At 41.1% G+C, this 24,114-nt stretch overlaps 1 protein-coding gene across 6 annotated transcripts in view; it reads left to right on the top strand.

Moving 5' to 3' along the window:
• Positions 1-23,722, top strand: part of PLD1 (phospholipase D1) — a 201,813-nt gene extending 178,091 nt beyond the window's left edge. For 5 of the 6 annotated variants that reach the window (XM_023623137.2, XM_023623136.2, XM_070242373.1 and 2 more), the window contains 4 exons: positions 1,664-1,798; positions 9,097-9,250; positions 16,277-16,394; positions 18,272-23,722. In XM_023623137.2, the coding sequence (XP_023478905.1) occupies positions 1,664-1,798; positions 9,097-9,250; positions 16,277-16,394; positions 18,272-18,496 (632 nt within the window). In that variant the 3' untranslated portion in view covers positions 18,497-23,722. 6 annotated transcript variants of the gene reach the window in all.
• Positions 23,723-24,114: the final 392 nt, after the last annotated feature.

Below are 24,114 nucleotides of genomic sequence, written 5' to 3'. Positions count from 1 at the left end.
CACTGCTTCTTTTACACATGGTGTACTGGTACACCAGCACATCAACTCTTGGCAGACACGGCTACCAGGTCACTCATATATATAAGGTAAGGGTTATCTGCCAGCGGGGGAATTTCTGTACATAAACTATGGATGAATTTCTTTCCACGATACCCAAATGTAATAGACACACTGAATAATATCGACAGTAACATAGAAAACATCAGTAAAATAGAAAACAGAAATTTCAGTAAATAGAACATGAACTACTGTTGGTTCCATTAGTATGCTTCAGATTCTCGCAAAGAAAAAAAATGATTTATGTTCTCTTTCTATTAGAATTCATGATGTTTTGGTTCCACTTCATTTATTCTTGGTGTCCGACTTTGCTTGTCCAGGACAACTGCTGTGTTGGAGAGGGACCATAAAATCTTGTGACTAACACTCGTGCCGGGGTGATGATAATGGGTTGGCTTGGTATGGAATGCGTTTCTTCTTATCACATGAATGACCCTCACATGATGAGAGGCATTTAAAATACATTTTAAAGTACAGACCCAGTATTGCTTGCTCTGAAGAAAATTCTCCAAAGTCAGATTGGGTCAAGATTTTTTCATTTCCTACTTTTAATGATTTAGAAGGAGGGGTGTTATTTAATTGCCAACATGTTTATTTACCCAGAGTCTATAAAACTTAACTGCTGCTTTGTGCTGGATATGCTGCAAACCATGCATACATCTGTTCGTCTGGGCACACATCTTGCATCTGATTTAAACCACAGCTAAGTGTCAACCAAGATAGATGCAAATGTCACACTGAAGTCTTGGGGTATCTACCCTGGCTCTGCTGTAATTATCACTCTTCAGTAGTTACTCACCAAATCCTTGAAATAAAACGTTCATATGTGAATAAATTTTTCGATTGCCTCAGCAAAGCAATTTCATGGAAAGCACTTCCATATGATTTTTTTTTAAATGCAGGAGCCAGGCTGGTAGTGTAGTGGTTAAGTTCACGTGCTCCGCTTCAGTGGCCCAGGGTTCATGGGTTTGGATCCTGGGTGTGGACCTATGCACCACTAATTAAGCCATGCTGTGGCAGCATCTCACATACAAAATAGAGGAAGATTGGCCCAGATGTTAGCTCAGTGACAATCTTCCTCAAGCAAAAAGAGGAAGATTGGCATCAGATGTTAGCTCAGGGCCAATCTTCCTCACCAAAACAAAAAAGAAAAGAAAAATGTATATCCAGGGGCCAGCCCCATGGCTTAGCAGTTACGTTCAACACACTCAGCTTTGGTGGCCCGGGTTCAGTTCCCCAGCATGGCCCTATATCACTTGTTGGCAGCCATGCTGTGGCAGCAACTCACATACAAAATAGAGGAACATTGGCACAGATGTTAGCTCAGGGTGAATCTTCCTCAGCAAAACCAAAAAAAAAAAAAAAAAAAGATACATTCATCCATATTAACAGTAGAAAACTCTTCAGATAGCAAAAATAGATCCTAGGGGAATTCTTAAATTATACACACACAGACACACACACACACACACACACACACACGTTATTTACAATCTATTTTTAGCAACCTGCTTAAGTAATATATTATTTGGAAAAGCAGTAAATTCAATGTGTCTTTATTGAGCTTGGTCATATTAACTTTAGTAACTTCTTTTTCAATTTGCAGTTGGCAATCAGTGGATAAATTACATATCATTCTGTGGTCTTAGAACACACGCAGAGCTTGAAGGAAACCTAGTCACTGAGCTTATCTATGTCCACAGCAAGTTGCTAATTGCTGATGACAACACTGTCATTATCGGTAAGTACGTGGTCTATCGTGTTCCTTGCTAGTTGATGTACCTCATGCAAAAATCTTTCTTTCTATTCCTCCCAAGCTGCCTTTGCAGCTCAGAGGGACAGTAACACAATATCTAAAACATTTCTGAAGCAATCTTTTTGGCTTATGTCCATCCTTTCTAATCTCTGTTTTTATCTATGAAGAAACAGAGGCACAGAGCAATTAAGCGGCCATTGTGCAAATGACAGTATCCAGAGGCAGCAGTTTAATCCAGTAGTGCCTGTTCTCATTAATTCTTTATTGTTCCTTTATTTTTATTTTGAACCCAAGTAGCTAGATTTTGAGGATTGGAGGGGGAGAAGTGGAGAGGGAAAATGTGTCTCAAATGAGTACCCGGTGGTAAGTTGTATGGCTTGCACTGCAGCCACCCAACCATCACCACGGATCTGAAGTTACGCAAGAATCAGAATTGGAAGGATATTAAAATATTGCTGCCTCTATTCTTACCATTTTTCCCCTGGAGTTTTGGATGCTGTTAATCAGGGTGCAGAGCAGACCAGCTTTAGTTGGGGGGATGGGTGAGGTGGAAATTGTGTAGGGATGATATGATGTTGCCCTTGACTAAGATCTGCAGTCTTTTCCTGTCAAGGATACACAGTAGGTTTCTCCAAAGTCCTCTCCCCACTGACAGACCCAGGAGAGAGTTACTGGTTATACAATCTACCCAGATTGGATCAACTTGACCAGAGTGGCGGACGTTCAGTTTCATTCTTTTATACACACGGAAAGCTTCGATTTCCCATCATTGAATGGTTTTGCCTTCTGATATTACGTTACACGAACACTGAAAGGCCAGGAGGAGAAACAGAATAACCAGCTAGACAAATGAGTTGACAAGGGTGAAGGGATCTAACTTAGAGATATGATACGCCCCACTATTGGGAATCCCGCTCATCTGTTTTAAATAAAATATAGTTTCTCAGCTGTAATAAGATACTTCCCGATTCTCTAAGAAACTAAATGTCATGGAGTGTTTTGAAATTTTTTGGCAGAAAAATGTTTCTTTTCCATCTCCATCCTCCACTGAGAAAGGAAAAAAAATCTCATATCCAGGAGTAATGAGACTGTCTTATCTGGAACATGATTTGAAAAGAAAGAAAAGTCGTTCTGAAGCCAGAAAATATGTAGACCATAGTGTGGTGATACACACGAGCACACACACACACACACACACACACACACACACGTTCTTTTAATACTTACACAGGGCCTTTAAGAAAAATATCCTGTATCTTCTGTTTCTTGCTCTGTAGGGATCAAAGCTCTTTAGGGAAAAATATTGGTGTTCACTGAAATGGAAAAGCAAACAAACAAAGCCAAATAAAATTGATCTCTTCAGCAAGATTTCAGAATACTTGAAGTAAAAATTGACAGATGTCAATATTTTCCTTTTAAAGGTCATTTTGACTTTCAGACAGCTTTACCTTACATGAAGTATAAATGCAAAGTAGTTTTCAGTAACAGAGCTAAGAGTTAAATGACTTTGTTGAGTTTTTTAATTGACGTATTTTCTAGAAAGTCCTCTGAATCCTCAAAGACTACAGTTTATTTAGGCTAGCAATAATTGATCAATTCTGCACATAACTCTTAGCCGCTTTCTTGAAACTGAAGATGTGGCCTTGGGAACATGAAGAGATCTTACTTGCTAGTCTTTAGATACTGGATTTCTTTTTCTCCTTCCCCAAGGGCAGAACAGATTTCCTCCATGGAAAAATCCAAGGGTTCTTTGTTGTCTTCCTCTCAGTGGAAGCTCTACGGGACACAGCTCTGTCGTTGCTCTCACGCATCAGCCCTGTTTAAGTTCATAGCACAGAGAACCATGTTTAACATTCTCACAGAGGAGTGTGAGAAGTCAGGTTGAGAATATTTTTCAGGTATTAAGCATGTATGTGAGAGCTTAAAAGAGGTTCAAGTAATCTGTGATTAATTTTTCTAACATGGCAAATTTATACCAGAATTATTGAATACTTGACATAAGAAAAATGACTAATTGTTTATCCTCACTTTTTCCTCATGAGCAAATGCTTGTTTTCTCACATTGAAGATCTCTTTTATGTATAGCTTGAATTATCTCTTGCCCTGGGGGGCCCTGCTGGTCGTGAAATTGGTGACCAAGTCCAGTTTTCTAATCCATCTTAATATTGGCACTTAACCAAACTAACGTTTATTTGCTTTCCTAACTAAAAGAGGTTATCTTTAAGTAGAGTTTACGTCTATCCTGATGACCAAGTGAGATGATTTTTTTTTTTTAGTGTTCACTAATCCACTGCAAAGCGCAATAGGGAGATACACAGCCTGAACCAAACAGTGCCACTGTCCAATGGAGCTCACGGGCTAGAGGGGGGCAGGTACTCTTTCCACAAACACCAGAAACGTTGGGTTGGACGTTGTCCAACTGGAGCAAGAAGGTCCAGAGGCAATTGACCAGGGTGGGTAGGTGCGAAACTATGAAGAGGGGATGAGCATCAGTGCTTACAGGGCAGGCTTGAGAGTGGCTGCTGGGAGCCTGTGGTTGAAGGGCTGCCCACAAAGAGGGATTACACTTGATCTAGTCCCATGGGTCTCCATCCTGGCTGCATTAGAATTGCCTGGGGAGCTTTAAGAGAGATATTGTTTGGGGGAAGTTTATTCATATCTGCAATTTACTTTAAAATAGATTTTAAAAAAAGGATGATTAATGGATAGATAAAGGGATCGAGTGGTACTGGGGGACAATACTAATGCCTAGTTCCTACCTCCAGAAATTCTGATTAATTGGTCCGGTTTGGGGCCAAGGCATAAAGGTTTTTTGGGTTGTTTTTGGTTTTGGCACCAATATTTGTTAAAAGCTTCCTGAGTGTGGCTCATGTGCAGTCTGAGCTGAGAACTTTGAACTGGACATAGAGGGAATACAAGTGGATAGAAAGGACTGAGTAGCCCATTCGGGCTCGATAGAGGAATCAGTTTTCCTTTAAGACAAATAAGCTGAAACAGGGTAGAGCTGGGGTATTGGCTGTCGATTACTGCTGTACCAAATGACCACAAACTTGGTGGCATAAACCAGCACGAACTCATTACCTAACAGTTGTCCAGGTTAGAAGTCCACCATGGGTCTCACCGCGCTAACTCAGGGGGGCAGCGGAGCTGTGTTCCTTCTGGAGGCTGGAGGGGAGAATCCATTTCCTTGCTTTTTCCGGCTTCTAGAGGCTGCCCACATTCTTTGGCTCACGGCCCCCTCCCTCCATCTTTGAAGGCAGCAATGTTCAATGTTCCATCTCTCTGAAGTTTCCCAAAAGCCTTAACCCATCCTTCTGTCATCACGTCTCCCTCTGAATCCCCTTCACTTTTAAGGACTCTTGTGATTATGCCGGGCCCACTGGGATAATCCAGGATGCCCTCCCTGTTTTAAGGTCAGCTGACCAGCAACCTATTCCCAGCTGCAGCCTTAATTCCCCTTTGCTGTGTAATGTCACACATTCACAGGCTTTGGGGATTAGGGCGTGGTCATCTTGGGGGGCCATTATTCTGCCTACCGCAGAAAGAGCCACAGTTTCTGAAACAAGACATTAAAAAAAGCACAAACCACAAAGATAAATCCAACTTCAAAAATTTCAAAACTCAAAACTTCATTCATTAAAAGCTACTACAGGGCCGGCCTGGTGGCATAATGGTTAAGTTTGCATGCTCAGCTTCGGTGGCCCAGGGTTTGCAGGTTCAGATCCTGGGTGCAGACCCAGCACCGCTCATCAAGCCACGCTGTGGCGGCATCCCACATAAAACAGAGGAAGCTTCGCACAGATGTTAGCTCAGCGATGATCTTCCTCACCAAAATAAATAAATAAATAAATAAAAAGATACTACAAAGAGAATAAAAAGATAAACCACAAGGAGAAAAAAAAATATTTGCAACACACTTAATATTCAAAACATATAAAGAACTCCTAAAATCAATAGAAAAGACAACATCCAAAGAAAAATGGGCAAAGGAATTATACAGGAATGTCACCAAAAAGGACATACCTGAGGCCCATAAACAAATGAAAGATGTTTATCCTCATTCATATAGTAAAAAGACAAAGAACAAAAACACCAATTGGCAAAAATTTAAAAGTTGAACAATCCAAATATCGGCCAGGCTGTGGAACTGCAGGGCCTCCACTCCTGCCTAGGGAGCGCAGGTCAGCTCCCACATTTGTGCACCAGGAAACACATACACAACTAGGTAGGCATAATTTTGCATCACAGCAGAATTCTGGAAACAGCCCAAACATCCATCACCGGCAGAATGAATCAAGAAGTCCTGGTGTGCTCACTCAAGAAAAATAATACATTACGATTATGCACACGTAAATCCCAAAGACACACTATTGAGTGAAAGAAGCAAATCTCAAAAGAGTATCTACTATAGGATTCCATTTATACAAATTAAAAACAAGCCGAAAGTAAACTGCTTTTTTGTTTAGGAAAACATGCAGAGCGTGATGAATACAAAATCCTTTATAAAGTCTCTCTTTCGGGGAGGGAAGAACATGCACAGAAGACACCTGAGGGCTTCTGGGACGTGGCAATGTTCTGCTTTTCAGCCGGAGTGATGAATTCAGTGATGTTGATTTTATTATTGCCTAAGTTATATATTTATGTTTTCACATACTCTTTTGTATTTTGCTATATTTTGCAATGTTTAAAAAGTTCCCTAATAGCAGACTTAGAAAAGGTCATTTTCTAAAAATTAAGTGGCTTTAAATTATTAAGGCAACATTCTAATAATAATAAGGGATTGCAGTTTCCATAAAAAGTAATTCTTGAATACAAAGCGTATTTGTTGTAAGCGATTCAAACTCTAGGGGTGCATATAGAGAAAAAGGCCCCAATTCCCCTTATTGTCCTCCCTTTCTTTGCCAGAGGGCAGTGGCCACTCTTAACAGTCCAGCGTGTGTCTTTCTAGAGACGTTGCTCTCTCTTCTTCCTCATATGTTACATGGAAATGGGGTAATACCATATCTGCTATTCCGAATTTGGTTTTCAGAATATGGGAATGTTAACAATGGAATGAAGGTAACATTTGCATCCATCAATATCTCTTCTTCAGGGTCTCATTTGTTAAATTCATCTGAAATTTTCTCATCCCTTTCTTCACATTCCTTTTAAATAGCAGCCAGCTCACTTATCCAAGGCGTTGAGAGTCAGTGCTCCGGGTAACTCTAGATGGGTCACTGAAGTAGGAGAACCTCGCCCTCTCTCTAAGAATTCCAGCTCAAAATGCCAGGAGCGTATTCCTCCCCTGGGAGTGTGGGGCCCGCCTTGATGGGAGGGAGGCTGGGGGAGTGGTGTGAAAGTGTGTGCGTGTAGAGGGGGCTCTCCAGGGGGGCCCACACCCCCAGTTTTCCTGATAATGAAGAGCAGACCCCAGCCCAAGAGCAGCCTCTGCCGGGACCCTGGGCACAGTGAAGCCACAAAGCAACATTGGGGGACTTTGTCTTCGCCTCCTTACAGCTCACACCTGGGGTGAGGGGAGATTAACCCAGAGAGGAGGTCTCTTTGATACAAATTCTACCTGCCAGCCAATTGTCCCTTCATATGGCAGAGTTCTCTAGTGCAGATATTAGAGAGTTAAGAAGGATCTGCTAATTATGCCCATAATCGTTCACCTTGGTAGAACAGTGTAGACATGAGGAAGTGCCTTCACACGGTCTCACAACAACACTACAAAGTCTATATTATGGTCTCAGTTTGTAAAAGATCAAATTAAAGCTGAGAAAGATTAAATAACTTTGCCCGAATTAATGCTGGGCTAACTGCCAAGCCCAAAGATATGGCTGCAAATTTTATAGCGTAAGCAAAATGTAAGCGCATGTAGAAAGGACTATTTGTTGCTAACAAAACACAGCGTTTCCATGGTTCCCACCTTACAGCACTCCAATAATGCTCCCAGATTTCTGTGAGGTGCTGCATCCTGTCTCTGTCACCTGGGGTCACTGTGAGGCACCACTGGCATCCATAGTTATCACAGATTTGGATAATAACTACATGACAGTATTGTGGCAAATGGCAGCAAATCTTCAGGCAGGGCCAGCTTTTGCTCATGCACAACATCCTACCACCTGGGCTCGGGGCTGTTGCCTTACACCCTGACTGTCCCCAACACAGAGAGTAGCCAGTGCTCCTGTTCAGCCTGACCTTCTGCTGCACATCTGCAGGAGCAGGGAAATGTGTGACCAGGGCAAGAGGAACAAGAAGAAAAAAGTCAGTCAGGCCCCATGTGTAGTGTGTAGGATGCAAGGATTCAAAAGCCTGACTCTGCAGTGGTTAACACAGAAAACGTGATGGGGTTTCTGAGTACGTGACAGAGGAGCACAGAAAGCACAGGTTGAACTCATAGGCCCTTCACGTTCTCAACTCATTTAGATTTAAAAATAGCAGGAGGGAAGCTGATACAGAGGCTGTTGGCATGCCACACAAGTGAGGCAAGAGAATGGAAAACCCAAAGCCACTAATGAGGATCTGTATTTGAGAGTGGACTCTATTGATTGTGAGGGTACTCTTGGATATTGACATTCAAATTATATGATCTTGAGTTAAAGTCTATGGAGTCTCATTTTTAAGTCTAAAAGCTGACTGAACTGAACTGGTAAGCATGTCTTTTTTCTTTTTTGCTTAATGATTATATCAGTTAGAATCTTTTGAGCCACAAGATAGAAAATTCAGCTAGAAGTATGTGAAACAGTAAGGAAAATGTATTATTTCACATAACAGAAGGTAAGAAAGGTCTAGGGCTGGCTAGTTAAGTGACTTAAAGACCCAGAATCTTTCTTCTTTCTGCTCTGCCATCTTCAATTTGTCTGTTTGTCCCTTAGTGGTTACAAAGTGGCTGCAGCAGCTCCAGAAATCAAATCCTCATCCAACTGTTAAATTCAAAATATACAAAATATTCAAACCCTGGAAGAGATAGTATCCCATTCTTGTGTCTGTTTTTATTAGAAGGAGAAAAAGTTTCTCAGAAGTCCCTAGCAGACTTTCCTTCATGTCACACTGGCTAGAAACATGTCAAGTGCCCATTCCTGGCAAAATCACTGGCAAAAATAATGAAATTACCATGGCTGGCTTAGACTGATCAAGATGCACCCCTGGGTTAGGGAGGGCCCTGCCTCCCTAAAGCACAGCATCTCTTGATAACCTGAACTCTGTGGGTTTTGTTGCCAAGGAAGAATTGAGCGGGGAGGGCAACCAACAGTGTCTGCCGTGATGAGAAGATTGTTCAGTTTCACCGTTTCTCCTTATAGGCTCTGCTAACATAAATGACCGAAGCATGCTGGGAAAGCGGGACAGTGAAATGGCTGTCATCGTGCAGGACACAGAGACGGTCCCTTCAGTGATGGATGGAGAGGAGTACCAAGCTGGCCGGTTTGCCCAGGGCCTTCGGCTGCAGTGTTTCAGGTGGGTCCTCCTGCTGCGTCTCTCTTAGTGCTTCCTGTGCAGTGGCGCTGGAACCCAGCCCAGACACTTGCCCTAAGCAACATGCCACCCCCAGGTTCTTCCTTGTCTCTCAGTGTCTCCCAGAAGACAGGATGTGAATCACCAGTAGTGTGCAAAATGACTTTATAGAGACACAATCATTTTCTATTTTAGTAGTTTTTATTATTTTTATGTGTAATAGAGAAAACTAGCATTTTAAATCTAATTGATTTAGGGCTTGGCCAGGTCAAACCATCCAGTGTCGATTTAAGTCTTTTAAAATGAGTCCATTTTTAAAAATTGTAATAGTCCCAGAAACACAAGGATATAATAAAAATTATGAAAGGAGGATGCCAGTGAATACTGGTGTTAAAATTTAATTGTGGAAATTTCAGTTCTCAGACATGGAAGATTCCTGATCTTCTGCAAAATATGTGAGTTTTAAACAAATCTGTGGTCCAGCTGAGAGAACGCTACTGAGCTAGCAATCAAAGGCTGTGTGGCCCTAAATGAGTCCTCCATTGAATTAAGGGTTACACAGAACTTTCTAGGGCGGGGCTCCAAGTAGCCCCACCCCAGGCCCTGTAGTCTAGTCTCAGCAATCCTTCTAGAACTTAAGTCAGATCCTGTCCCTCCACTCACCGCTCCCCGATGGCTTCTTGCCTCATCTGCTGTCACTCTCGCAGACACGTGGAGCTCCCCCCGACCATGTGGTTCTAGAACTGCATTTGCCAGGGTGAGATGTCACTGTGGCTTCCACAGCAAGAGCAGCAGGTGTCCCTGATGAAGCCCTAAGCTCTTTGGGGAAAGCACTGCACAGACAGGCGTTGCAGCTCGTGGACGCTGGTTCGCCTGAGGTGGGCGCACAGGGAGCGCTTCGCTCCATGCGAATACTGGAGCCATCTCCTCATACCTCGCAGTGCAGGCTCCGGCTTTCAAGAGCGAAGACAAGCTTCAGTTCCAGAGACGTTCATTCTGCCCTCTCTGCCCCAGAAGCTCAACAAATCCATCCCCCCAAATCTGGCTGTCAATACCTTCTCACAGTTTTTATTGCTGTATTTATTGCCTTTGTTACTAATTGTTTTGCCGGTAAGATTTTTTTTCAAACGATTGATATTTCAATTAGCTTCTAACGTTCATTTGTTTTGTTTAGTAGAGAAGAGTTTGAAATTAATACCCTACTAATCAACCCATTGATTGCCTACTGGGGCATGTAGCAGGCAACAAATATTTCCTCGTGTAAACTAGAAATATAATGTATCTTTTCAGTTCCATGACAACTTAAGTATTCTCTTCAAAGTGGTGAGCTTCTTTGTAACTTTCTAAATGTATAATAACTGTAGAGGTGGAGGGTTCTGATTACATATTTTTGTTGTAGAAAATTTGGCAAACACAGAAAAGCAATAAGATAATTAAGTTCATCTGTAACCCCACCACCCAGTGCTAAAAATTTTAACACTTAATGTGCGTCATTTAACTGTTTTTCTATACATATATAACTATACTGTATTTCTTTGTTTAAAACATAATTAGGATCTTGCAGTTCTACAAAGTTCTTTGTTATTTAAACAATGTTACACACACTTTTCTGTATTGTCAAGTGTTCTTCTATAACGTTTAGTGGCTGCATTGTATTTCATCATAGGAGTATGCCATAATTCCTTTAACTAACACAGTCCTCCCTCGATGTATGCAGGGGAGTTGATTCCGGGACCCCCCTGGATACCCAAATCCGCGATGCTCAAGTCTCATATAAAATGGCGTAGTATTTGCGTATAACCTATTACACATCCTCCTGTATACTTAAATCATCTGTAGATTACTTATAATAGCTCCTAATACAATGTAAATGCTGTGTAAATAGTTCTTAGACTGTCTTGTTTAGGGAATAATGACAAGAAAAAAAGTTGTCTGTGCATGTTCCGTACGGGCAACCATCATCTAGACCTTTCCATCCCTGGTTGGTTGAATCCGCGGATGTGGAACCGTGGGTACAGAGGGCTGACTGTACCTCATGGCAGATTTTTCACTAATATAAAAAATGAGTGTATTTGTAGATAGCATTTTGTTTACCTTCTTAATTGTTTCCGTAACTAAATCCTAACTCTGGAATTTCTAGTCAAAGGAAGCGTGTGGTCACCTTTGCCCTCTAACTTCTTATTGCATCACTAGTAATGTTTTCGAGGGCTTATTCCGCCTATCTTTGCTAGTACTGAGTTTCACTTTATTTAATCTTTGCCAATTTGTTGGATTTTGAATGGAATTTCATTATTTTAATTTGCATTTTTGAGGTTTGTAAAATGTGTTCATTAGCTGTATGTAATTGTTCTTTTGTAAATTGCCTAGCTTGTTAGTGTCCTTCACCCATTTTGTTGGAATGTTTCACTTTCTTTTAACGATTTATAAGTAATTTAAATATATAAGAGGCTAATTCCTTTGTCACATTTGTTGCAAATCTGATTTGTCAATTGCATTTTAACCATATTTAGAATATTTGGGGGAAACTTCAATTCTTATTAATCAAATCTATCAATTTTTTCTTAGTTTTCCCTTTTCTTGTATGTGTGGAATAGCCTGCCCAGCCCAAGATCCAATATTTACTTTTATTTTCTTCTAGTGCTTATTTGATGTTACTTTTTACGTTTAACATCTGCAATTTATTTTACTGTAAGAATGAGGTAGGGACTCTAACTTTTTCCCCCCACCCTACCAACTGATCCAGAACTGTTCAATAGGCAGCGCTCTTTGCCTCTCTAGTCTGCGATGCCTCTTTATGAAACACGGAATTGCCATATATCCTGACTTATCTCTAGTCTGTCTCTCATGTTCTGTCCAGAGTGTGTTTAGTTGCTTGCCAATATGATACCATTTTAATTATTGTAGCTGGGCACTTTAATAATACTTCTTGCCATAACACTTCTCCAAAATAATCTTGGCTACTTCTAAATATTCATTCTTCCCCATGAGCTTTAGAGTTATTTATTCAAGTTATCTCATTAGTTTTTTATTGGGATTACAGTGGATTTATAGATTAATATAAAAATAATTGACATCTTTATGATATTGAGTCATCTTATTAAAAAACAAGGTATGGGCTTCAATTTACTCAAATTATTTTTTTGTTCTTTAATAAAGCTTTAGGGTCTTCATTATTGGGGGGGTGGTTTTTCAGTAATCGTTTGAGTTTTATTTTACCTTTTTTTGCTGATTCTATACATTTCAGGCTAAGTTTCTTCTTTGGTGCCTTTATTTTTCCTGGCAGCTTTCAAACTGTCTTAAAGAGGCAATTGTTCTCGAACCATCAGTTTCACCTTGCCGCAATGGCAAACACAGACAGTGTATTAAGAATCGTCAGGAAAACCTTGTGTGGATTTTAGCTCTTTTTATTAGGAAATGTTCTCAAAGATAAATATTGTGGCCTACAGCCCAGCCATTTTCTCCCTTGAAAAAATGCAACTTCAGTCTTTTTTCCATATGGGCTATTTTTAAAGAGAAATAGAGAGACACATTTCAATGTGAAATCAATTCTAAATAGAACCAGCCATCAGGGTACTGCACAAAATGTCACAGCTATGTGCCGAACAGTTCATTAAGTACTAGAGAATTATCCAAACTTTCCCGATGTAACCATCACTCAACAGAAACCATTATCCACACAAGAAGAGCTCAGGATCATTTAAAGTGAACGACATGAGGAATGGAGAGAACAGAAAACTATTTTCTGCAGTTTTCCTACAGTTCCACTGATGCATAAACAACTAAACATTGGATACTTGCCATTATACACATCAGCATAAAATCAAACTAGGTTTCTCTCAAATCTTAGTCTTCAAAAGAATACTGAGTACTTCATATTTTTTACTATGCATTTTAACGTAAATTTCTTATAATTAAAAAACTGAGACGGGCCGGCCTAGTGGCGCAGCAGTTAAGTGCACACGTTCCACTTCTCGGCAGCCCGGGGTTCATCGGTTCGGATCCCAGGTGCGCACATGACACCACTTGGCAAAAGCCATGGTGTGGTAGGCGTCCCACATATAAAGTAGAGGAAGATGGGCATGGATATTAGCTCAGGGCCAGTCTTCCTCAGCAAAAAGAGGAGGATTGGCAGTAGTTAGCTCAGGGCTAATCTTCCTCCAAAAAAAAAAAAAAGCTGAGAGAAAATTTATTACTAAATATTATCTGCTATAGACTTATTTAAATACTTTTTCTACACACAAGCTCTTAACTGATAACTTGGTGGACACATTACCTCACTTCTTGTTATAATTTAAAAGAAAGTTATAGAAATGTTCCTTTTGCTCAGTTTTTAGCTGGTTAGGCCCAACCCAAATCAAAGGTATTATTATAATTGACTTATTGTCATCATGTGACTGTCTTTCAAATTTGGTGCAGTAAATTTTGCTTTGGTCTTAATGGGCAGCCAGCATCTGTGTGCAAACATCATCCCTTAAATCCTTCTTAAAAGTTATTCCTGTGTAGACTGAAGGAGACATTATTTGAAATGGAAATAGAATTTTGTGGTTATAAAACTCTAAGAATCCTCATAAGCCCATGGTGCCAGATCCATTTACTTTAAAGAATTTTTATATAGCAGGAAAAGTGCAGCCTACAACTGAGATGAGATGCCCTTTTATCCCTATAAAACAGGCCAAGCTTTTCTAGAAGTTGATAATGTCGAAAATCACTGAGGAGAACATGCATAGTTAGTAGCGTATGTGTTGGAACAGCCTTTCTTGAAGTAAATTCTGCGTATTTCTTAACTCAGGAATTTTATTTCTAAAATTTATCCTAGTGAAATAATCATAGAAATTCAAAGTATTATAGGTAGTGAATAAATTATGTTCATTGTAGCATTGTTCATAATAATGGAAAACTGGAAACCACCCAAAAGGTCATAATAAAATAATTGGTTAAAGAAATTTCACATGATGGGAAATTCTGCAGCTTTTACAAATGGTGATGTAAATCTACATTTATTTAAATGCAGGGAGGGTGACAATATAATGACCTCCACACTGTTAAATCCACTGGTCCATTCTCATCTGAATCTGACACAGTTCTCCTTGACGGACTGCGTATGGTTCTAGGTGCCACATCCTCACTTTTCTCCAGCCTCCCGGCTGCTCCTCCTCTACCCTACTGTTGAGGAACACCGGGTCCTCAACTCTATCTCTGCTCACTCCTGTGGTAAACTCAATTAAAGTCACATGGCTTTATGCATATATATATATGTATATACACACTCAAATTTTTATCTCCAAGCAGGCCTTCTCTGCCAAACTCCAGACTCACTTATGCAGCTGTCCACTTTGCATTGCCACTTGAGTGTTTCATAGATGTCTCAACAGGTACAAAATTGAATTCTTGGTCTTGCCCCACAAACTGGCTCAACCCACAGAATTCCCCCTCTCGGCTAATGGCAGCTACATTCTTCTAGTTGCTCAAGCCAAACCCCCTGCCAGTCACTTTTGATGCCTCGCTTTTTCTCACACCCTATCTACTCTATCAGGAAACCCTGTTGGCTCTGCCCTCCTCTGCGCCACCACATCCACCACCATCTCTCACCTGGAATACTGCAGTAACTCCTAACTGGGCTCCCTGTTTCAACTCTTGCCCTGCACAGTCTATTCTCAATGCAGCCGCCATATTCTACTATGTAAGTGGGATGCTGTCACTGCTCTGCTCCGGTGTCTACCATATGTCCCAGTTTCCCTCAGTGTAACAGCCAAGTCCTTCAAAGGCCTATTTCCCCACTTCTATTTTCAATGTAGCACAAGCCTTTTCGGGGTTCCTTGAAACGACGAGGCATATGAGAAAAGGGCTTTGGACTCAGCTTGAATTCTAACTCTATCACAGTATGTCTCCAAACTTTAGTTTCCCATCTGCAAAATGGGAATCATGTACCATCTACCTCACAGGATTAAGGCGGAAATGCTTTTTAACCCTAAAGCCTTCTATAAGTACCAAGGTTTTTCTAATTTTCAAATTTTCAAATATGACTTCCAAAACTTGCCTTGCTTTCCTTGAGAGTTGCTTGTTATTTCTAGTCCCTTGTTTATATATGATCAATTCAGACAGCATTTAGTATGTGACTTCTTTCCTGCCAGGCATTCTGGGTTTATGAGAATAGCCAGGTCATGTTCTCTCAAAGAATTTACATGTTAGATGTGGCATATGGACTTGTTGAAAACAAAAAGTGTATAAAGAATTGCAGGTGCTCTGATAAAAACAAAGCTCATATGAAGGACAGTGGGAGAACAAAGGAAGAATGTTCGCGTCTCCCAGGATTGATGGGGAGAAGTGGGAGACAGGAGAAGGGGGAGCCACAAACGGTGCTATAAAAGTGACCTAGTACTGAATCCTGAAAGGTGGTAGGTGGAGTTAGGCAAACACGTGGGGGGAGGAAAATTCTCCCTGACCACTCCCATCTCATAGTCTTAAAGCACATTGGTATTTATCAGAATTTTCATTAATTCCTCTGAGGGTGATTATTTCTTTATTATTGATCTCACCTACGAAATTTAACTACTCAGAGAGGCTCCATGCCTTTTGCATTTATTTCTGCACCCTAGAGCTCAGCATAGTGCTTGGCCCAGGGTCAGGGGAGGGAGGAAGAAGCGAAGATCAAGTCACGTTAAGAGGACAGCTCTGGGAGTCACATGGTCCTGGTTGGAGTCCCAGGTCTGCTGCTTACCAGCTGTATGACCTTGAAGAAGTTACTTAACCTCTCTGTGCCTTAGTTCCTATATCTGTAAAATGGAGATAATAATAGTTGCTTCTTCATAAGGTTGTTGAGGAAGGGGCTTAGCACATTTGCTGGCACTTATTTTGAATGCTAATCCTATCCTGTGTATATATACACACACACACTTAGTTTTAAGGCTTCCTTTGATTTCCTAAAAAATAAATAAATAAATGGACTCCCATCATTGTTACCATTGGAAACAATGCCTACAGCAAACTGCTTTATCTCGATTACTCATTTGGGAGGCACTTGTATTTCAGAGTTGTCCTTGGCTATCTTTCGGACCCAAGTGAAGACATTCAGGATCCAGTGAGTGACAAATTCTTCAAGGAGGTGTGGGTTTCAACAGCAGCTCGAAATGCTACGATTTATGATAAGGTGAGGTTCGTATATTCCCCCTCCTTTTTTTTGATTGACTCACATCACAAAAGCACATCATTATTTCTGCATGTTATTGGTACAGAGTATTCTTAGCGAAGGTAGAAAACAAACACACCTCCAAGTTGTAATAAAATAGCTCTTCGTAGACCTTGAAAAACAGAGTCAAAAAGCATCATGGATATGTTTTAAAAGAGACTTTAGTGGTATTCTGATCTCTCATCTGATTCAGGAATTCCATCATGAGCATCCTCAGCAGGTGGTTACCTAGCCTTCGTACCTGTCTGGTGACAAAGAGAAAAGAGAGGTGGAGTTGAAAAATGTCAGACCTGGGTTCAACCCAGCTCACCCAGTTGCTGGTGATATAACATGGTGTATAGTGACTTGACTTTCTGAGCCTTTCTTTCCTTTCCTATAAATTGGGAGGGATATTCACTGGGGTGGTTATGAGGATAAAGAATAGCCTATTAGGGGCTGGCCTGGTGGTATAGTGGTTAAGTTCAAGTTCACATGCTGCGCTTCAGTGGCCCAGGGTTCACAGGTTTGGATCCTGGGTGCGGACCTACACACTGCTCATCAAGCCATGCTGTGGCAGCATCCCATATGCAAAGTAGAGGAAGATGGGCATGTTTGTTAGCTCAGGGACCACCTTCCTCAAGCAAAAAGAGGAAGATTGGCAACAGACATTAGCTGGGGGCCAATCGTCCTAACAGACACACAAAAAAGAATAGTCTATTAAATGTATTTAGCACATAGTGCATAGTAAATGGCATCCATCATTTTAATGAAGCTTATTAATAATGAGATACGTTTTTTGTCGAACAGCTCTAATTTTGGAAAAGTGTTTTAAAACCAGCTCCATTTGTTAGGGAGGCCAAATGCATCTTCTGGTAAGTTATATCCATTGGTTATGATAAAGAATTTACAAGAGTTAAGAGTTGTCTGACAGTGGAAAAGTTTACTTCATAAAATAGCCAGCTTTCCATCATAGAAAATATTCAAGCTGGGATGTGTTAACCACCTGTCAGAAATTGGGTAAGAGTGTGTTCTTCATCATGACTTCCAGAGCCCCTTCCAGCACGGAGAATTCATCATTCCTAATGAAACATGACAACTATCTGCGCAGCTTTATCTCGTACTGAGACCTCGAGGCCATGATCAAATAGGTCACGTGCATGGAGTCTTCTAAAATGCGGTGCACTGCCTACTTTGGATCTTGGATTGGGGGAATAACAGCTATAAAAGACATTTGAGGAATAATAGGATCAATCTGAATGAGGAACATATCTTAAATGACATGGAACTGGTCTCCTGAGGGATGAGAATGGGATTGTGGTTATACAGGCACATGTCCTCATTCTTAGAACAACGTGCTGAAGTGTTCAGAAGTGAAGTGTTGTGATGTGTGAAACTTATTTTCAGTTAGCAAAATAAGTGTACAATTGATAACTTTAAGTAAAGGTACACATATGAACATTTTTCTAAATAAAAAGTTAGAGAAAATATAATGTACAATTTTCCCCTTAAACCAGAACCTCCAGTGAAATTCAGGGATGATTATTACCCAAAAACTTAACCTTAACGTGCAGAAACATCAGTGAAATTCCTTATCACTAGCCTGACTTTATCCTGAGATAAATGACTTGCATCAATCAGATAGAAGGATTTATCTATAAATTTTTTTTGATGGAAGCAAATCTAGTAGTGTTTTGTAGCAAATAAGCAAAGCACCTCTTCAGTCAGTCCTGTGCTATAACAGAAAACTAACATGTGTTTCATAAAACAAAGGTGTTGGATGTTGGAATGAGTATTTTCCATAAAGGGGGTATGTTTTCTTTGAAACTTATCAGTCTGTTTCCTCTTTGTGTTTTAATCAGGTGTTCCGGTGCCTGCCCAATGACGAAGTACACAGCTTAATTCAACTGAGAGACTTTATAAGCAAACCCATATTAGCCAAGGAAGATCCCGTCAGAGCAGAGGAGGAACTGAAAAAGATCCGTGGGTTCTTGGTGCAGTTCCCATTTTATTTCTTGTCTGCAGAAAGCCTACTGCCTTCTGTTGGAACCAAAGAAGCCATAGTGCCCACAGAGGTTTGGACTTAAGAGTTGTTTGGGTTTGCAGCTCGAGCACGTCCGCCTGAAGAGTACACTGCGCACGGTGACTTTGTGGAGACCCTCACTGCCAAAGCCAGCCCTGATCCACTTTTGTATCCAACCTACAGACCCTTTGGGTTGGCTGGGAAGGGCTGCAGTCATACTGATATAGGACACTGAACATCAGCCCTGAACATCTAATCCCTCCTGCCTAGCCTCGAGAAAAAGGGACTGTGTTCTTATTGGCAGCATATGTTCAACAACTTACACACTTACCCAGATTCCATGATGTACACCAAAGTGCATTTCCTTTGCTAACAAGAACTTACCTGTAACTGTTATCTAGGTTGCCGAAAATTGTCTGAACCTCTTTATTCTTCTCTGACCCTCCTCTGTGCGGCTGATGTCTGCCGGACCTGCCCCCGTGTCCATACAGACTCTGTTTGAGACTCTGTTTATTCCTAGAAGATGTCGCGACACTGCTTCAAGTTTCTGCAAGGTTGCTTGGGATGCTCCTGCCCATCTGGTCCTGAAGTTATAATGTTTGCCCAACCAAGAACATGGTCCTTATTGCTTTCCGGTGATTGAAAGGACAGGACAGCCTTTAGTCTACACAGCAGTCTGTGTTAGGCACTTCCGATAACATTGACGCTATGTATCTTGACACCACAGGGCAACAGGAAGGAATTAAATTCGGTTATCGAGGCAGGGGTTTCACGTGTTCCCCAAAGGCGCTGCCAAGCTGTGTCCTTTCGATAGGCCCACCTGATCAAATTCGAAAACAAGCATAGGATATTTGATTACACAGAAATCCATAAAACTCAGAGACACAGCAGGCTGCCTTCAGAAACCCCCAGGGTATCAGTGATCTGATCCAAATAAGAAAAGAAGATTCCTTACAGTCCTGTAGAATTTCCTGTCATGCTCAGCTGCTGGACTGATTGAAATTGGAGTTTCTACATTTCAGAATCAAACCAGTGAATGCGATTTGTCTTTCGCGAGCATCAGAGACTTCCTAACTCCTACCGAGTTGATAAGTGTGAACCTAACCTTATTTGACGTCCAGCTCTCCAGCTATGTTGTCTTCTTTAAGGAAAATTGATGGCAAAAATGTGCTGCTTTGCTTGCCTTATTAAATATACATTAACATTCCACCAGGGCTTCCAAGGAAGTTAGGATATGTATGAATTCACGTTGTGTGAGTCTGTGAATCGTTCTGGAAACCCGTTTTTCCTTTTTGGATGTTAACATGCCCTTTGGTAGACCATGGCTCTGATTTCACCAAGCAGAACTATTCTTACAGCCTGAGGGGTTAATGTGGGTTCCTAAAAGGCCTGTGCCCGTAAAACATGGTGTAGGTGCATGGATCACACGTCTATGGGGTACCTGCACAGAATCTCATTTGAGTTGTTCTTCAAAGAAGCGAGGACCCGATCCCTGTTTTCATGGAGCTAATAGTCCGGTGGAAACGGTTGAACAGGAGCATGAAGTCACTGATCTGGGTTCATTAGAGAGAGACAGTGTCACATCCAGGAGAGGGTTTCACAGCTAGAGAACATTTCACAAATGAGGTGGGACTATGTAACCAACAGTGGAAAGGGGTATGCTTTTATGAATAAATAACTTATTTCTCAGATGGCTGAAGATGGTAAAATAACTTCATGCTGCAGCAGTTGTAAATAAGACATTTGCTATTTGTGAAAGAAGTTTAGATTGGCATTTAAAGTGTTGAGTGTATGTGGGATAACTAAGGATTTCTTATATTTCTTACATTTCATTTTAAAAATATTTTTAAACCATAGAACGGTCAACAAACTGGCTCTAGATTTTGTGCAAGATGGTCCCATAAAACCATGAAAAATAAGAGGCTGAAAGGGCCCTTTCCCTTAAAATAATCACTTAATCCAACCTCTGCCCATTTTGTAGATGAGGAAACTAAGGCCCCGGGTGGCTGAAGGACTCACTTAAATTCACCCAACTTATAGATGATGGAACTGAGACTAGTGAAATTGCTGCAGTCCGTTGTCGGCCTCTCCTTTCACTTCATCCCTGCCCAAAAATGAGGAGAGGCAGCACGTAGATTTCAGACAGGGTGTCTCCAAGCTGTGTTGAACCCTGTGGTATTGTGTAATTATGTGCTTGCCTGTCTGCCTTACTGGAATGTAAGCCCCACGGGCCAGGGACTCTCCTGTGTTTCGTTCACAGTGTATCCCCAGAGCCTGGGACAGTGCCTGGCACATAGGTGCTCAATGACTGTTTGTCGGATGAATAAATGAGGTGGAGGAGCGAGCTAATGAAATGAGAAACTTATGGAGTCTCAGACTCAGACAAGTGATCTCACTGCCGGTTCTGTGGCAAGTGTTTTCTACTGCATCTTCTCAAAGGCAGGATGCTCATCGGCAAAGATGAGAGGCTGCAAGATTTACTTGGATGGATTTCATGGAAACTTCAGTGCAATAATTGCCTGTTTGCAATAGCAGTTTACATAGTGCAGCATTCTGCAAAAATCACATGGGATGTGGACAAGAAATGTACTGTGTGGCCTGATTACTCGTCCTTCTCTCACCGTTACCACCTAATAGATGTTCAGATAATTTAGCTTTAACACTGCAATGTCATTTATAAACTTTAAAATGCAAATGACCCAAAGCCTTGGAAAGCTATTATGAATCTATTTAATGTTTCAAATTGCCTATAATCTTTTGAAATGCCTATAAATGCTGTACCTGACACTCTGATACTCTCTGTAATAATTTTTGTTTTTCAGAAGGAAAAATGTTATGATTATAAGAAATGAAGGGCAGAAAGTGGTCATGGCCTGTCAAAGGTATTCCCATTGGCCAGGCGTGGTCTTCGGAGGACACTCAACACGGCAGATCTGGTGCAGGCTCTGGATCAAGTGTCCACTCAGTGACTCACCCTTCGGTGGGATGGTCCTAATCTCAGCTGTAAAGCATCACAGAGAGGCTGGGAGAGCTGGTCATTAGAAAATTGAGTGGCATACTGTAAAACAAAATATTGGTATTATTTTAGTAGCGGATTTGGAAGAAAACTTTGTTGGTAGTCAAAAACATGAGCAGTTAATCTCTTATGTAATAACTTGGGAAATTGTAATATATCATGAATTGACAGTCTTCCATGTGAAACCAGCAAGTCGAGAAGCCATTTTGCAGATGTAAGACTACAGGCAGAACAGGTTTTACATATAGCGTGAAGCACCTGCCCTTCTTTCTACATCTCCTCGTTCCTTAGTCCTTCAACCTCTACCCCCAAAGGACCTCCTTATTATGTAAACCATTCTAGGAGACAACAAAAAGTTTTCCAGAGAAAACAAAATTAGGCCTCTACAATAAATCTTCAGTTAAACTCACACTTCTAAGTGACTGACAAAATATTATTTTTTAACAGAGGTAATCGTTCTTCTTAACGTCCCTGATCTGGTGTGGCACGTGAGCGTTCTCAGATGCCTGTGTCCCTCTGTGGCAGGGGTGAAGAGGACCCTTCGTGTCTTCTCGCCCCTCTCTTCTATCTTCTGTGCAAAAAGCAAATGCTACAGGATTTTAAGTGTGCTTAGGAATACATATTTAGTTCCTTGGAAGATCCTCTGAGACTAATTACTACCAGAAGTTTGGAGGATTAAAATGAGTTTCACCAGGCGTGGGACTTAAGAAATTCTTACATTTGGAAATTCACTGGAAAAGGGATTCACTAGCATCTATCCAAAATTTGCAGGTGAAGAACCAGTGGATTTGCATTATTTTTAAGGAGGAACATGGACCATAATAGGATTGCTAATGCTATTTAATTCACGTGATATATTACTGGCTTTGACTTGAAATTGGAAGCATTCGTTAAAAGAACCAAAAATTTTATGGCTTAAGTTCTAATAGGTTATTTTACTTTTCCTTTATACCATTTAAAATTTTTAACTTAAAAATAAATCAGGGGCTGACCCCGTGGCCGAGTGGTTATGTTCACGTGCTCCACTGCAGGCGGCCCAGTGTTTTGTTGGTTCAAATCCTGGGCACGGACATGGCACTGCTCATCAAACCACGCTGAGGCAGCGTCCCACATGCCACAACTAGAAGGACCCACAACGAAGAATATACAACTATGTACTGGGGGGCTTTGGGGAGAAAAAGGAAAAAAAATAAAATCTTTAGAAAAAAATTTAAAAAATAAAAATAAATCAGGCATGGGATACGTGAAAATTTGTCCTACTAACCATTTTAAACTTTTACATTTTAAAGTCAGAGACTGGGATGGGAATCCAACCAAAATGTGGGCTTCCTTACTCTTTCCTGTTCTCAAGCAGCTGTCATGGTTCCTTTATTCCAGATAAGTGCACTTAAGTGAGCGTCATCCTAGTTCTGCTTGACGCTGGGAAATAGAACATCGTGCCTTCCTAATGCACATTCCACTTGCATTTTCCCACAAAATAGTCTGGGCCAAAGGTACTCATGTCTCCTAAACTAGACTAAAAGTTCATTCCAAAGTGGTGGTGTCAGAGCACATTTCTCTTTGACCCAAAACCTAAGTACTTGGTGGTGAACATCCATGCAGAATATTCAGATATTCTGGACAGAACTTCACAGCAGGGTTTGCGAAACTGAGGCTGGGCCTCCTGTTTTTGTAAATAAAGTTTGATTTGAACACAGCCATGTCCATTCATTTACATGCCTTCATGACCACATGATCTGCAAATCATAAAATATTTACTATCTTTAAGAAAAGATTGCTGACTTTTCCTTTAGAGGGAGCAGAGAATATCTAGAGTAACTCAACCAAACAGATTTGGGCCAGTTTTAATCTCTTCCACAAACAGAGTTTTCAAGTCTTCCTGTCCCAGAGCCCAACATTCTAGAACGGATTTATTCTAAGAACAGCTCACATCCTTTCAGGAATGAAAATCTCATGTCTTTTGGTTCTGGAAAAAGATGTCGTCAGCTAAAGCCAGCTTCTGGAGCTGAGCGCTCACAGGCAAGCATGGTTGATAATGTTTGTAACTAAACTGTCATATAAATGAGGGTGGATCGGTGTAAGGGTTTGTATTCAGAATGAGAACTGTGAACTCAAGAAATTCAGTTTCCCTGAATTTGCTTTCTGTGAAGGGTTGGAAATGATACATGAATCCATTCCCTTCTTCACATTCAATGCTTTCTAGGCCTGGTCTTTTAACCACTTTTTCTTTAAATGTAAATATTCATTAATTAAACAATTAAAAGTGTGAAATCAGTAGTGTCCCTCTATTTGAAAACAAGATTCCTCATTCTTCACATGGAGTTTTTAGATCCAGTGTACTGTGCCAAGCAAGGGACAGAAAGATGTCCCTGAGGAGCCCTCCCCCGCACCCTGATTGTGGGCCCCCACGAGGGTTGGTTCCAGAGTCACATCATCCCTGCCGCCCCTGGTCCTCTCTCACCTGTGAGAATGTGATGATACAGTGATGCAGCGAATCTCTTTTAAAAGATCAGTATGCTGTTCAGTAGCCCATACTGAGCAAGGCCCAGTGGGTGTGCTGGAGTGCATTGGTGAACAAGTCAGACCAGGCCCCACCTTCGCGGTGCTCACGTTTTAATGAATGGAGAGGGCAAAGCCACTTCCATTCTCAAAGTAAGAAAATGACT

This window comes from Equus caballus, chromosome 19, assembly GCF_041296265.1.
Source record: "Equus caballus isolate H_3958 breed thoroughbred chromosome 19, TB-T2T, whole genome shotgun sequence".
Taxonomy (NCBI): Eukaryota; Metazoa; Chordata; class Mammalia; order Perissodactyla; family Equidae; genus Equus; species Equus caballus.
Note: the sequence above shows the minus strand (reverse complement) of the source record. Positions and strands in the feature narration are given on the sequence as shown.